The 15230-nt window shown below is 36.8% G+C and overlaps 3 protein-coding genes across 3 annotated transcripts; 1 reads left to right on the forward strand and 2 right to left on the reverse strand.

Moving 5' to 3' along the window:
* Nucleotides 1-290: 290 nt before the first annotated feature.
* plg (plasminogen) lies at nucleotides 291-8895 on the reverse strand. The gene is made up of 20 exons (XM_079887877.1): nucleotides 8743-8895; nucleotides 8564-8593; nucleotides 8175-8301; nucleotides 7930-8036; nucleotides 6815-6929; nucleotides 6560-6699; nucleotides 5941-6061; nucleotides 5744-5862; nucleotides 5507-5669; nucleotides 4914-5038; nucleotides 4624-4780; nucleotides 4328-4527; nucleotides 4078-4226; nucleotides 3902-3995; nucleotides 3649-3763; nucleotides 3483-3557; nucleotides 3043-3183; nucleotides 2541-2647; nucleotides 2259-2404; nucleotides 291-889 (listed from the first exon to the last, which is right to left on the reverse strand). The coding sequence occupies exons 1-20, from the start codon at nucleotides 8789-8791 to the stop codon at nucleotides 728-730; spliced, it is 2442 nt and encodes an 813-aa protein (XP_079744003.1). The 5' UTR covers nucleotides 8792-8895; the 3' UTR covers nucleotides 291-727.
* Nucleotides 8896-9416: 521 nt separating this feature from the next.
* On the forward strand, nucleotides 9417-13398 carry LOC307168982 (uncharacterized protein; the record flags this gene model as incomplete). The annotated part of the gene is made up of 4 exons (XM_079889305.1): nucleotides 9417-9730; nucleotides 9925-10199; nucleotides 12932-13028; nucleotides 13172-13398. Exons 2-4 carry the CDS (start codon nucleotides 9948-9950, stop codon nucleotides 13396-13398), a joined length of 576 nt encoding a protein of 191 aa, XP_079745431.1. The 5' UTR covers nucleotides 9417-9730; nucleotides 9925-9947.
* A 657-nt stretch (nucleotides 13399-14055) lies between these two features.
* On the reverse strand, nucleotides 14056-15219 carry gpr31 (G protein-coupled receptor 31). The gene has a single exon (XM_079889304.1). It carries the CDS (start codon nucleotides 15104-15106, stop codon nucleotides 14168-14170), a length of 939 nt encoding a protein of 312 aa, XP_079745430.1. The 5' UTR covers nucleotides 15107-15219; the 3' UTR covers nucleotides 14056-14167.
* Nucleotides 15220-15230: the final 11 nt, after the last annotated feature.

The following is a 15230-nucleotide window of genomic DNA, read 5'->3' on the forward strand; positions in this document are numbered from 1 at the left end:
TTAATGAACTATTAAAATATGAATTTGATTTAGTAATCAAGCTGAGAAGGTTAGAAAATATGTAGCAATCTAATCAAAGGACCAATGATTTTCCACAGCTATGTAATTATGTAATTATTGTTCCCAAACTAATGATTTGTCATTGACTGTAGTTTATATATATATATATATAGTTAGTTATTGTTTTAATTTTACATTTCTTTAAATGAATGTTTTTGACAAAGATGTTTATTTAATTTTTTTTTTAAATAACTCCCAATAAAAATATCTGTATATATATTTTTTTTTTTCTAAATGTTGTCTTAAATTATTCATGATACTTATTTTTTTCTGTCGCTTACTAGGGTTTGCACATTTTAGAGCACTGTTACTGTAACAGCAAAACTGTTTGTATTGTGGAGCACAAATAAAGAGACTTTCTTCAAAGATGTTTACTATCGCTTTAATGTAGGAAATTATCATTTTTTTAAATCTGATTACATTTTTGGTTCTTTGAAGAGTTCTGTAATAAAACATGTTCACTGGGGACTGCCTCAAATTGGAACACATCCGGCTTGTGCATATAACCGTACAGACTGAAAGTGGGCTTGACAGTTTGTAAAACTGAACATCTTAACGGGGTCTGTAACTTTAAAACAGCTTATGCATCAATAAAATGTAATTTCATTATTTTACCAGCAGTTAACTTAAATTCCGCTGCACATCATTCGACTAATCCGAATAATTCTCAGTTTTCTTTCATGCTGCGTTCTATCCAGTCGACAAACTTGGAGACGCGGGTATACACTCCAGGTTTCATGGCAATAGCACACCCAAGACCCCATGACGTCACTCCCTGAAGGACGAAGGTGTTCTGTGCGTAGCAGACAAGAGGCCCACCGCTGTCACCCTGTATAAGTGTGGGGAACACGTCACAATTTAAGCTGTTATTCACTTAAAATCTTTCCCTTTGTTGTAGGTCTCAAATTTCATTTGTGAAAGAAAGTTATAAATGATTGGAAGAACATGAGGGTGAGATAACGATTATAGTAAAATACTGAATTTTGGGGTGAACTATTCCTTTAAATGCACAATTTACATTTATTTGTACAGCGCATTGTTCACCATACATATCGTTTCAAAGCAGCTTCACAGAAAATGCATGTTTCTACTTTACAATTAAGAGTAATCTGTTATCAGGTGACTGTGTCAAAGTAATATCCATTTTGCAGAAATCACAGTTCTAAGACAATATATCATGCAGTTAGCTAACATAATTTTTTCATTTAAGCAAAAACAAGGAGCAAGGTAAAATAATGATTACATGTTGTGATCAAAATGATAACATGCATGGAAAATCAGTGGTTCTGTTCCGAACCAAATAGTTAAGTACGCCACATGAAGTACTTAAACCCTAATATTGCAATAGTGGGATGTTATATGTTGCTACTAAGCTAATGATTCTTAGTATATGCAAGTATTTAGTCATTTTCTTAATCGGATAAAACTATTTTCTAACAGTATATTTCAATGTTGAATAAATGTATTCTTAAGGTTGCTTTATCAGTGACAAATATTTGCAATGCTTCCTTCAAAGCATTTGTACATGGATACGTCTGTTTGTATTCATAAGGTGTGTCCCAATTTGTGTACTTGTGCACTATTCTATGACGTTTTTAAGTATAAACAGTGCAAGTAGTGTGTTCACACTAAAAAATCCAAAAAGAAAAAGTGCACTTTAAATACCCGGATGATGCACTAAATGAATGGAAAGAAATGAAGTGTGGAATGTTATTGGACAATGCACTCAACTGTCGCAACTTTTATAACATAGTGGAGTGGGAGGGGCATCAGACTCTGATGTTGAATGACAAAATAACCTTCTAAAATTACTATTCTAGTACATAGTGCAAAAGTACATAGTGTATACTGTAAGTGCATAGTGTATATTTCGTCATTTGGGACACAACTACACTAAAAAAAAGTTGCTGCCTTAAATTTTTAAGTACAGTCAACTTGGATGTTTAAGTCATTTCAACTTAAATTACATTAAACTGACTTAAAGGATGAGTTGAATCTTGTATAACGTATAAAAAAAGTTGAAAATTGCTAAACTTGATGAGAATGTAAAGCAATGTAAAAACATGTGCTGTCCTAACTTATTGATCATATCATTTTTTTCAGTGTATAATTATTGCTAAAAGTGGTGCCTAGGTAGGCAGCTTACTAGGGTTTAAATCAGAGAGGTGACTGAACCTAAATAGTGCAAGCTCCCTTACCTGACAACTGTCAGTTCCTCCTTCTATGTTTCCTGCACACATCTCATGCTCCTTCACGCGGCCATTCAAAAAAGATGCACGGTTGCAGACTTTGTTCTCAATTACAGGGAAACCGGTTTCTTTCAGGAAACCTTGTCCACCAGTTCCTAGGAAACAGAAGGTCTTGAAGCTATGAACACTGTAAAATCTTTAATCAATAATCAATCATATTTATCGAGTAAAACAGTAAAGAGATTTGATAAAGAATCCATTTCGCTATAGCTACTTGTTAAAGTTACCTACCCTCTGTCTCCCCCCAGCCTGTTACATAGCATTCAGTATTGCTTGGTACAATGTAGTCCTTTTCTGGTAGGCACGCAGGCAATACCTGATCGTTTATTAATGCAGGCCTAAAATCAGACAAAATTAGTTTTCCTTCGTAATGTCATTTATAAATAAAATGAGGTTACAGTTTCAAAAGCCAGAACTGCATTTAACGCAACAAAGACATTAAATAATGCTTAAACGAGAAGTATTGTGCCACTAGTGTAACCAAATCGAATTGCAAAGATAGTGACTGTTTTCAATAAGGATTCCTCAACACTCTCCATCTGCCATTACTCTAATGTACAGACAATCCCATCTAAAACTCATGAATCAACTGTTAAATCACTTAATCATTCTTTTATCTGTATATTAAACTGGGATATACAAAAGTATAAACAAATGAAACATTAAACACTTCACCAGATTCAGAGTGTTGTTTCAGTTGCAATGGCAACAGTTGCACACAGAATACTCTAACCTGTCCAACTTGAGAAGAGCGATGTCAGTTCCAGCTGGCCCCTTAATAATCTTCGAAACTTCTCGCTCCTGTTTGGATTGTTCATTTGCACGTTCTGTGTGGATTCCAAGGAAGATCTTGTAGGCAGATGGTTTCTCAGACCTGCATAGTGGTATGTACACATTTAACCATTTGCTGTATAAAGACCCCATTGAAGAGTTGTGTGGTTTTTTTTCCTTGTCTCTTTAGGCTTTGAGGTCATCTGTATATGCTAGTGGAGTACTTGGTTGTCAACTCCATTTCAGGGAGTCCACAGATAATTGCAATGTACAGTGTTGTGAATCCCCAGTAGTGGAGTGAGAACCACTAGCACAGTGGTTCCACTTCTAAACATTGGCAACATTTTCAACCCTTTATTTGCATTTTTGTCTCCTCAAACAATTTTTAAAAAAGTCACTTACCTCTCTAGGCAGTGAGCTGCAGTTAGAACCCATTGTGCATCAATTAGCGTTCCACCACAAAAATGAATGTTGCTTCTGGCATGACAGAAAATGACAGTTAATAACTACAATTCATCTGAGCCTGGAAATGAGTACAGAGGCAGAGGAGGGTTGCTCGGTGGTATACCTGGTCCGAAGACTGATCTGCCAAGGCCAGGAGTGGGGTTTGGAAATACATCCCCCAACGATCCGCCCAAAGCACCGCTTGGGTTTCGTTGCTGGTTGTCCACATTTCAGGCCATCTGATTAGAAAGGAATATGCATGTCAAGTATCTTCCATAACAAGGATATTTGAGCGCCTCGAATACAACAATTAGCATTTGGTAATTTCCTTGCAGTTGGAATCAAGCATTTCCAAGAGGAATATTAAGAACAGTTACCACAGTCTGGGATCTGGCAATAATCCCACTTCTTATTTCGATCCGTTGTATAGCACCAAGGTCCGTTCACGTCACTGTCTGGGTTTCTGCATTGCTAATTGTGTAATCAAGTAAAAAATGTGTTAAAATGTCCGGAATTGCCTTGAAAAAATACTTGAAATTCTTCATAGACCTACATTTGACTCTAGACCCTTGTCTGGATGCGTTTCAGGGGTAAAACTGGCATGCTGATGGGGGGTCATAGAACTCCATGCTTGGCAGGTCACTCCCATAATAGTAGTGGATGTGGGACCCCGGTAACTTGCTCCGTTACCAACCTTACAATCTTGTAAAAGGAAACAAAGCACATTGTAACTCACTTCCTCCCTTAGTCAATACTATTCCCCAGACATTTGATACAATCTGTTAGCTTGTAGGTGGATTAACCTATTTCCTGAGAAGTAGGTGGAAAAATAGGTGGAAAAATAGCTGCAGCCTCTGATGGATTGGTAGGAGGCACCCATGAGCTGGGCTTTTCTTCACACCGCTCGATGTTGCAATACTCCCACCGAACTGTGGGATCTGTGGTGTAGCACCAGGGGGCTCGGTCACCATCTGGATTCCTGCACAGGTTCCTCCTCAGATCTCTGCATGATGGGTGAAATCATGGCAGGAGCCAGAGGAGAAATCAGTGGAGTCAAAAGTTGCAACAGTTCAAGATATAGTTCAGTTTAGTGTCTTACGCTTTAGGGAATTTCTGAGGTGTTTTGGAATGTTTATGAGGTTCCATGGATGTCCAGAACTGGCATTTCTTTCCACTGATGGTCTCTGACATGGCACCACGGTAGGAGGTTCCATCACCTTCATAACATCCTTCACCCTCAGGGATCACCGGCTCCTCTGGGAATAAATTACTTACGTTATACATGGATCTTTCACCAGTTCTAGGGGCATATGAAGTAACATACAAAGAAAGGACACCATAATCTACATTTAATGTTATATGGTTTGTAATAGCTCCTTCAAAACCGACCAGGTCTTGGTTGATCTCCACAACTAGGCACACTGCAGTACTCCCAGCGGGTCTCTGGATCTGTGGTGTAACACCATGGACTTCTTTCATTATCAGGGTTTCTGCAGTAGCGCCCATCAAGGCCTCTGGGATGGAAACAAACTTTAGTTGCATTCCCTGTGCAGTCACTATTCTGTATGTGTTTGGCATTCTGGGGCAAGAAAATTTCATAGCTTTGCCCTACAGAATAATTCAGACTTTGAAGAAGTCTGTCTACTTCTTTCTTAAACTGTGTCAAATCCTGCTCCTGGAGGGCCCTGTCCTGCAGAGTTTAACTCCAACACTTTTGCCTGGAAGTTCCTAGTAATCCTGAAGACCTTTATTAGCTGGTTCATGTTTGCTAAATGGGGTTGAAGCTCCGGAAAGGGCCTTGTCCTGCAGAGTTTGAACCCTGATCAAAACACCTGTAATTTTCAAGTAATCTTGAACACCTTGATTAGCTGCTCAGCACAAAGGTGGTCCTCCATGTGTAGGATTTGACACTCTTGGGAAATTAATCAAAACCTGAATGTCTCTCAAAACCAGTTCATCAAATCCATCATGTGGATGCTTACTTGCATGGGTAGTTCTCTGGAGTTCTGGAATGCTTTTGGGGACTTTGGGAAGCCCAGTCCTGGCAAGTTTTTCCTGAGACCGTCACCGCAATGGTGCCCCTGTAGGAGCTACCTTCTCCACTTGTACAATTCAGCTCTGGTACAATTGTGGGTGGTTCAGTTGCTACAAGAAAACGGTGACCAGTTAATGGTTGACTAATCATTTGACACACAATGATTGACAAGAACATTGCTTACCACATCGTGGAATGGAGCAGGATTCCCAACGTTTGGATGGACTGGTGGTAAAGCACCAGGGCCTTGGCTCTCCATCGGGGTTCCTGCAATAGTTCTCTTCCAAATACTTATCAGGAAGACTGCAAAAGACAGACCATAGTCAAAATATGCACAAAATAGACCATATCTCATTTGTGCTATAAATGATAATGTCTCACGCTGAAGGGATGTAACCGTGGTTGTGGGGTTTTTGAGAGTCCCAACGTTGGCAGGTAAATCCACTCAAAGTAGTGGAGATCTTGCCTCTGTAGTTTTCTCCACTGCACTGTATACATTCCTCTGGAGATATTAAAGAGCAGATTCAAGGGACAAATTCCACATTTTTGCACTCTTGTGCATTGCTTCAAAAGGTTGCTCCAAATGAAAGTGAGCAACCGAATCCCTTCACGAAAGGCTTTTCCACAAGGCCGTTATTGAAACGTGCACGGACGTCTCAAGCAACTAATCTTCTCTTTCATGAATACATGATTCTGGGTGGCACATCTTCTTGATTTATTTTAACACCTAGGCTAATTATCATTGTTGTGATGTTCCCAGGGATTTAAATCCAGTTTTATCAAACGCTGCACAAAGAGACTGCATACAAGTTGAAATACTGTAAATATGGATTTAAGAATGTTCAGAATATAGATGGATAAAGGATAAAGTGGTAGTGACACAGCTAATGCTATGCCCTGCTCACTTCACAAGTGCTCTTCATAATTAGGTTAACTTTTGCATGAGATTCACACATCAGTATGAAAGCCCTCAAGATTTAGCAGTTACTTTGCTAAATACCTGTGCAGTCTTGGATATCGCAGTTCTCCCATCGTTTCTGTGGATCTGTAGTGTAGCACCAGGGACCCCCCTTGTCTCCATCCGGGTTTCGACAAAAGTTGGACTCCAAGTCAGCTTTTGGATGTGTCTTTGGCGTTATGCTGTAGAAAGTTACTATTGAGGTTAATTAGCTGACTTAACCACTAGTTTCTGTATTTCCTAAAGCTGTTTTCTCTTTTACAGCATAACGATTGAGAAATTCAAATTAAGAATTACTTTGGCACATGGGGGAAAGTTCCCTCCCATCGCTGACATGTTTTTCCTGATTTTGTCTTGGATTTTGTCCCTCTGTAATCCATGCCAATGCCATTCACGCATTCCAGTAAGTACTCTGTATGAAGGAATTCAATGCATTCATTACAACATACTTAAAAACACATTAACTGTAGCTACAGTAGTACAATCTAGTACACTCATTTCATTTGATGTTGATACAGTACAGACGATGATGTATTAATTTCCTTATTGGTAGTTACTGTACATTCTTTTGGCCCACAAGTGGAGTGGTTCTCACAAGGTATGTAGTTTGTGATACAAAAATGGGTCTCATGTCTTTTCTGACATAAGGGAAAGATGGTAAATGCTAATACTGAAATGTGACAAAATAAGTGCTATAGTTAAGATGGCAAAAGAAACCGTCTTTTTAGATCAAAGGTAGGGCAAAATCTGTTGATGTCAACGTACTGTATGGTGAAACAAGCTCTACAGTATTTTGGCCCATTGTTTGTTCCATGCGATAGCCAAGGGTTTGCCCAGTAAATTACAATTCTGCTGGTAATGCATTTAAACAATGGTCTATTTTTATAATCTACCTATGTTGTGTCAATTATTTTCTACATTGATGGTCTTATGCAGTTTGTGACTATTTTAAAATGTTTGATTTTAAGGACTTTTTTATGATAATACTATTCACTACATGATTTTACATGTAAAATCTGGGTCTTAATGCAAAACCAGTTGAGAACCATTGACTTTAAGTATGCTTGTTAAAACAACATCCATCAGGTATATTTTGAGCGAAACATTTCTCATTGTTTAACCTAGACAGCACTTGATTTGCATTTGAAAGAGAAATCCCTCATTGGACGATAGATTTTCAGATAATCTTCTTTACTTTGTTTACTGACATGGACCAAACTAAACTTTGATAAATCTAGATTAAATATTAACTCGGACTGACTTTTGAAGAAGAAAAAAACAACAAGAAAAAGCGTAACCATTTATAATTATAATTCATAATGTACTCATGCTGAAGATAATTCATAACATCATCTGCTATTAAACTTTCACATCTGTAAAGTGATCAAATAGATTGGGCTATAAAATCTTACCCTTTTTCTCATAGAGAACAGCACTCATTCTTCGCAGTATCTGATCAGTTTTTGAGTTGGCAGGTAATGTTACACAATCCTGATCTTTTTCGATGTACAAAAAGGACCTGCAAAGCACATATATACCCAGTATTTTAACATAATAGAGCAGAATAAATCATTTGTCATTGCTTTTTACATCAGATCAGTCTGCACTAGTGCAACACAATATATTTTGAGAGTTATAGTTATGGTCTGACTTGCACCTGCATGTAAAGGAAGTCTCTTTGTCGCACTTGGAGGCACATTCTTCCACTGTTTTCACAGTGTATAGAACTTTAGGCAATTTCACTATCCAGGCCCCATCCGTTTTAATATATGCTTCCAGAACATCTGTAAAAAAGGGTGGCAAAAAGAGAAAGTTACGCTTCTAATCATAAACACATGATTACCGATGTTGATGAAGTAAGACGAATGGGTTCTGTGGACTGTGCTATCTAGATTCAGTGAAACCAACAAAGCAAAATTATCCTGAACAAAAGCCCATGTAAGCCCTTGCCAACTACAGATTATTTCTAAAATATAAAGATCTGAAACTTGATCAATGGAACTATCAAAACATGAATTGAAAAAACAAATTTTCAGATTTACTTGCCTGTGCTTTCGGTCTGGGCCCTTTGGAAATCTGAAGGTAACATGAGTTGTTAATGATATACAGATAAATGAATGCTATTAGTTATAGATTTCACTCAGTTCATTTTATTTTTGTTCATTTATAGATCGCATAAATAGCCTAATAATTAAGGCGCTGTGAATAAATATATGTTGGCTTACCTGTAAAAAGGAATAGACTTAGTAAAAGAACAGCTTTGTGAACCTTCATGTTGGAGCATTGACAGGCAGGGACTTTGAGAGGTTTTCAATCTTTTAAGCATATCAGTACAACAAACATCATAGGGCCGTCACTCATCAGTCAATCATTGTCCTAACAAGGACATGGACCAGGTCAAATAGTGTTTGTCGATCAGTGCGTTTGAACCCACCATTACTGTTTCTGATCACATGATTTATCAGAGCTGGACTTTTTTTATTTGATTATACATCATTGGTTTTATTTCATATTGGTTTGGTACTAAAATTGCATTGAGAAAAACTATAAGAAATAAAGTAGAGAAGAAAGGATAGGCTGAGAAAGTCATCCATTATAAAGCAACCGATTAAAGAAACTACAAGTTTGTTTCTTAAGACCCGGCTAAGTAAATAATGTATTTAATTTCAATATTTTAATACCGGTTTAAAGTAATGAAATAAAATACATATCAATTCAATCCTCCTTAAAAGAATATTCTCATCAGTGTCACAAATAATAAAGAGCAAATCAACAAGTTAATTATCAACTGAGAGACTAGGAGTCATCCGACTCAATACACAAACAGAACAGCCTAATTTTGCAATTGTGAACATTGAGCCAAGCAACCATGAGAAAAATACTAGTGTAATCAAGATTTGAAATGAATGGAAAATAGACGGAATGACAGCAAAAAAAGCTAACAAGGCAAAAATAGTGCAATGGAGAAAAAAAAAACATGCAGAAAAATACACTAGATTTTTAGCTTGTTTTCCTCAGTCTATCCCATTCAGCAAAACTGTAGGAAGCATTCAAGGTTTGTCATTTTAATCCGGTATCAACATCCACTGTTTACAGTTACTATAACTACTGTAGTACAGTTGAAACTGTCCGCTGTAGGGTGTGCATGGCCGCATAAGTCCACACATGTATATGCTCATTGCTCACTTTCACCAGATTAAAGAATTGATCAAGGTAAGTTGTAGTTTTGTTGATGTTAAATTGCAAAGATTATGTATCAGTTTTGTGTTTACATGGAGTTGAATTAAGGCATGAGATTTTAAGATTAGTTAAGATTGTATTGATTTTGTTTTAGTTTGCTTCATTTGTTTGTCCATAACTAATGCTATATTGATTTCATAACAACAATCAAACATCTTTCACCAAAGTTCTACAGTCAAACTTGAGGGCAATGTCTGCAGAAATACCCCAAAACCGAACTGTGGTAGAAACCAGTTTAAGCCCAAAGACAGACAGTTTGGAGTCTCAATCTGTCGGCTCTGTTGTCCAGCATCATGAAGAAAACCAGTCGATCCGCCAAATGAGTGAGTCTGACCCTAAGTCAGTGAGTCAGGAGGCGTTTGAGGAACAGCGGATATCTGAAATGGGCAGAGCCGCCTGCCAACCTGCCCAACATATAATGTCTCAAAGATCCCCTCAGGAGGTCAGTCTCTTTTGGTTTTTACATTTGTATTCATTTGTATTGTTTATCAATGAGTTAGTGGACATTATGAATGCTGAATGTGGCCTTTAGAATCTCAGTAAATAATGTGCAAGTTGGAATTTGCAGGTGTGTAAGATGTGTAAGATGAAGCCATGTTTAAGCAGAAATCTATTGTCTTATAGCTAATACTACCTTTAGATGTAAACTCACAGGTAAACAGAAAAGATGTTCTGATATTAAATGGTCCTGACTTTCACTCTGAAAAACACTCAGTAATGTTACACATATTTTCTGTACAAAGAAACCTTTGATATTTGTATTTTGATTAGACTATGGTATGGCAATGGTACTGCATTTTTTTAAATTAAATCGTTACATAAAATTACAAATATTTTTATTCAATGTGTATTGGTTTTAAACAATTTTTGGTTACACTTTATTTCGATGGTCCACTTTAGACACCTGAGTAACTTTGCAATGTCAACTCATTCTCATTAGAGTATTAGTAGACTGTTAAGGTTAGGGTTAGTAGAATAAGTTGGCATTTACTTGCAAAGTTACTTTTAGTCTGTAGAATGTATAGGGGAGCAAGTTATGTTTATTTGGTAAACATAACTTGCCAATACTTGCCGAACATTTTTGTTAAACTGCACACACTCACACCCCAAACATTCTTATTAGAATTTTTTTTTTTTTTTTAAATAAACATAACAGCTTTTTGACATACATCTGGGTGAAATGGCTTCTCGAACAAGAATAAATGTAGGACGGGACTTGATTTTCTCTATGAGATGTCGCTGCTTTATTTTGATTAAAGATTATGAGGGCACATTAATTAAAATAAAAAATAGTGATATGCATGGATAAATCATTTATAATAAATCCTGCAATATTCCATTAAAAATAGGAATTGTCCAATTTGATTTCATAGTGCCCACCAATATCCTATACTAAAAAAACAGCAATATCCTATACTAAACCTAAACTAATATTGACAAACTATATATCATTTGAAAGCTAACAATCTCTAGTTTTCATATTTGGTGATCTTCAAAATAAATTACAGAGGAGTCGTAATTTATTAATTTGCAACTTCAGACCTTTATTTTGAAATGGTAATGAACATGAAAAATCATGAAAGAATGGTAGAAATCTCAGTTTGTTTTCATGCCAAGAGTTCAAAAGATAACATCCATTAAATTTTTTTTTTTGAAAAAAAGGTGTGAAAATGTTTTAAATATAAAGAAAAAAATCATAGATTCACCATTTGTGATGTGGCAGCAAACTATAACGCACATACGTGTTCTTTTTATGTGTTTGTTAGAGGTTGAATTCATATCAGAATCTGCCAAACTTCCCATACTACTTCTGAATAGGATGTCTACTTCATAAATTGTATGAAAATTATGGAAATATATGGTTCAGATCACTCAAAACATACATGGAAATGTAGGCACCTTTATATCTTACTGAAAGCTCATTTTTTGAGATATCAACCTAAAATTTGAAACACAACTTGTTCAGATTTTTGGCTTTCAGTTTCTTGCAGTTTTAGAGTCCAACATGTTTTGAAAATATATATTTTATATAAAATTTTTACATTGTACATTTTCATAAACTCAAACTTCTATAACTTTTTTTCTGTTTCACTTTCTAAATTTATTTCACTTCTACAAATCTGCCAAATGTCTTCTTTAAAACAAGACCAATCTTACGCCTATATTCCAAAGCATTCTTGAATTACAACCATTTAAGTTCGGAATGTGCATTTTCATGTTTATTCACAAAAAAAAAACAAAAAAAAACACTTAAGGGGTTAACTGTGATTATTTAAATAACTGTAAATTAATAAAACCTAAAAGTACAAATATTTCTCTGTCAATGTTTGATTCTAATAATTATTATTATAAATATATTAAGAAGTGTGGAATAGGTTTGTTGCAACACTTACAAGTGACTCTATTAGCTTAAAGGGATAGTTCACTTTGAAATGAAATTTTGGTATGTTTTAGCTTACCTCAAGGGCATCCAAGATGTAGGTGTCTTTTTACAATTCCCCATCGTCCAAATGAAACAATTCCCCATCATAAGTACACATTGATGGCCTAAGACACGAAACGAGCGGTTTGTGTGAGAAAACGAACAGTATCGTTGTTACCTATTGAACACAGCCGCGTCCAAATGATCTGAGGGTGCGGGCGGGTATAGATATATAGACTATACACTAGATGTCGCCTTGGCTACGGTTTCGTTCCAATGAACTGCAGTAGCCAATGCGACATCTAGTGTATATTTCTATACCCGCCCGCGCCCTCAGATCATTTGGACGTGGTTGTGTTCAAGAGGTAACAACGATATAAATACTGTTCGTTTTCTCACACAAACCTCTCGTTTCGTGTCTTAGGCCATCAATGTGTACTTACGATGGGGAATTGTTTAATTTGGAAGATGGGGAATTGTTTTAATTTGGACTCTGTGCTTGCTCTTTGAGGTGGTGACCATAGACCTGCATTATTTGACTGACAGACAAGAACTGTTTGACCTAAAAATACCAAATTGAAACTACTGCGGAAAAAAAGACACCTACATCTTGGATGCCCTTGAGGTAAGCTAAAACATACCAAAATTTCATTTCAAAGTGAACTATCCCTTCAATGCATATTATAGAGTATAGAACCTTTACATTTTGAATCTCAATACAGATTTAGATTTTTATATCTCTGTCTGAACAGAATCCAGGCCAGAATGAGCTTCTCCTTCAGCGTCAGGTGAATCAGTTGCAGAGGGTTTTACAGGAACAGAACACACTGCTCTCTCTCATCAGTCCAGGTATGACTGGAGAAACCCTCATGTGGCATTTGCATTACAACCTTTTTTTCAGCTTTAACCACCAAGCCATCAGCTCTGCAAATGCAGTATACTTATCACTATAGTTGACCACTGTCATTACAGAACCTTCCTTTCTCTTTCAGGGCTGATTTTATCTCCCACATTCTTAGCACACTGGCAAGCCCAGACACCTCAGAGCACTTCAGAAGCTGATCTCAACAACACTACTGAGAATTTAGATCCCTTCAAGGAAAGCTCAACCAAACCCTCATATTCCGGCCAGGTTGAAAATAAGTCAGAAGCTCTGCTGGCAACTAATAACATCAATGGTAGGAATAGAGAAGTCCTTTATCTTACAATAGTGTTGTGATAAAAATCAGTTTGAGATACTATATTCTCTACATTAATAATCAAAACAATAATAATACATGCAAACATTTTTTTTTATAGTAGCCTAACATAGAATGCAAGTAAAACAAAATCTTGGACATTTCTTCCTCCTCTGTGCCTGACAGAGAAGTCTCTAGAATCATACATTTCCTGTTAAAGAGAAAACAGACAACCGTCTGTGAGTCCAAATCATGAGTCACATTTACAAATACATCACTCACATCAGAATGTCCAATATGTGCAAGACACATTGTGTAAACGGGAGATAAAGCTGTTAAAAATGCTTCAGTGTGACATGCTACGCCATTTAAAACTATTTTAAATGGCATATGACTAATTGTTTTGTCATTATTATGCATACAGCTTTCATAACCTCATATTTTATTAATTGTTAAATAGTACAATAATATGAGGACATAAGTAGAATGCAAAATGAGAATACATGGACTATTTGTGAATTTAAAATTGTCACACCGCAGGACCATTTAGAATGAACTATAAAGGCAAAATGGTCATTTAAAATGATTACAGTGCATAAGATAAACATTCCTTAAAGTTTTTAACTAAAATCCAGACTTTGATTTAAAAAAAAAAAAAAAAAAAAAAAAAAAAAGTCTTGGACACGATGTCATGATGTGTCAAGTCAACTATTCAAATGTATTAAACACAATACAATTGCAAATAATTTACAAAAAAATCCCCAAAACAGTCTTTCCAAGAATCCTCTTTTTCAGCTGGCATGCTCAGGTTCAATCATCTGCAGTGTCATCTGAAATTTCCGCTTGTTCCTTCTTCAGCAGAAAGGGGAGATACATTGATATGTATAACTTCTTAAATTTACTGCTGCTCAGACAGTACAGGATTGGATCCAGCAGACAGTTCAGATAAGAGAGACAAATAAACCCATCGTATAGTTTAACGACAGCAACTTTTTCCTCTTTCATTACAAACCCATTCTTTAGCTGCACCACTCTTGTAAAGGTATACGGCAAGAAGCAGATGGCAAAGACGAGAACCACCGTAGTGACGAGGAACATCGCTCTCCGGAGCTTAGTCTTGTCACCCACCGACTTCTGATTGAGTCTTTTGATTATCCGTATTGAGCAGTACACAAGAACAAAAAAGGGGATCAGAATCTGGGTAAAAAACACAATTTCCCTCAGTAGAACGACCAAGCTGGCCTCCTCATCGTTTTCATTGCTGTTGCACCTGATAAAACTTTGCAACATGGCCGGAATAGTCAAAATTCCCAGTAGCACCCAGATAAATATAGAAATCTGAGGTGATCGTTTCAAAATCCAAAGGAGTTTCCTCTTCCCTGGATGGACGACGCTAAAATATCGATAAATGGAGATGACCGTCAGGAAAGCGATGCTGGCTCCTCGGTTGAGAAACTGCAGAAAGAGCTGTACTTTGCACACGACCTTATTTTCACTACATTGCTGAAAGTTATACGCCTTTACGGGCAATCCAATCAGCAACAAAATGTCAGCCAGGACCAGATTGAACAGGAAAATGTCAATGGTTTTAGATTTCCAGAACTTGAGCTTGATGACGAAGAGATGGATAACTGAAATGTTCAGCAGGAGACCCAAGATAAACTCCAGCACAACCACAGAAGAGTAGAAAATATAAAGCGCTCTGCTTTTGTCGATGTTCTCCTGACAGTCTGTGTCGTTATTCTCCATATTTTACAGATCCCTGGACTGAACCGCTTCCTAAAGGGTGTAGATGTTGAATGTCTGTGCTCCCAAAGCTGAGCATTTTAAAGCTCCTCAGACTTAAAGGCGAAGCCCTTCCTCCGCCTGAGCG

The sequence above is a fragment of the Squalius cephalus genome, assembly GCF_949319135.1.
Source record: "Squalius cephalus genome assembly, chromosome: 12".
NCBI lineage: Eukaryota > Metazoa > Chordata > Actinopteri > Cypriniformes > Leuciscidae > Squalius > Squalius cephalus.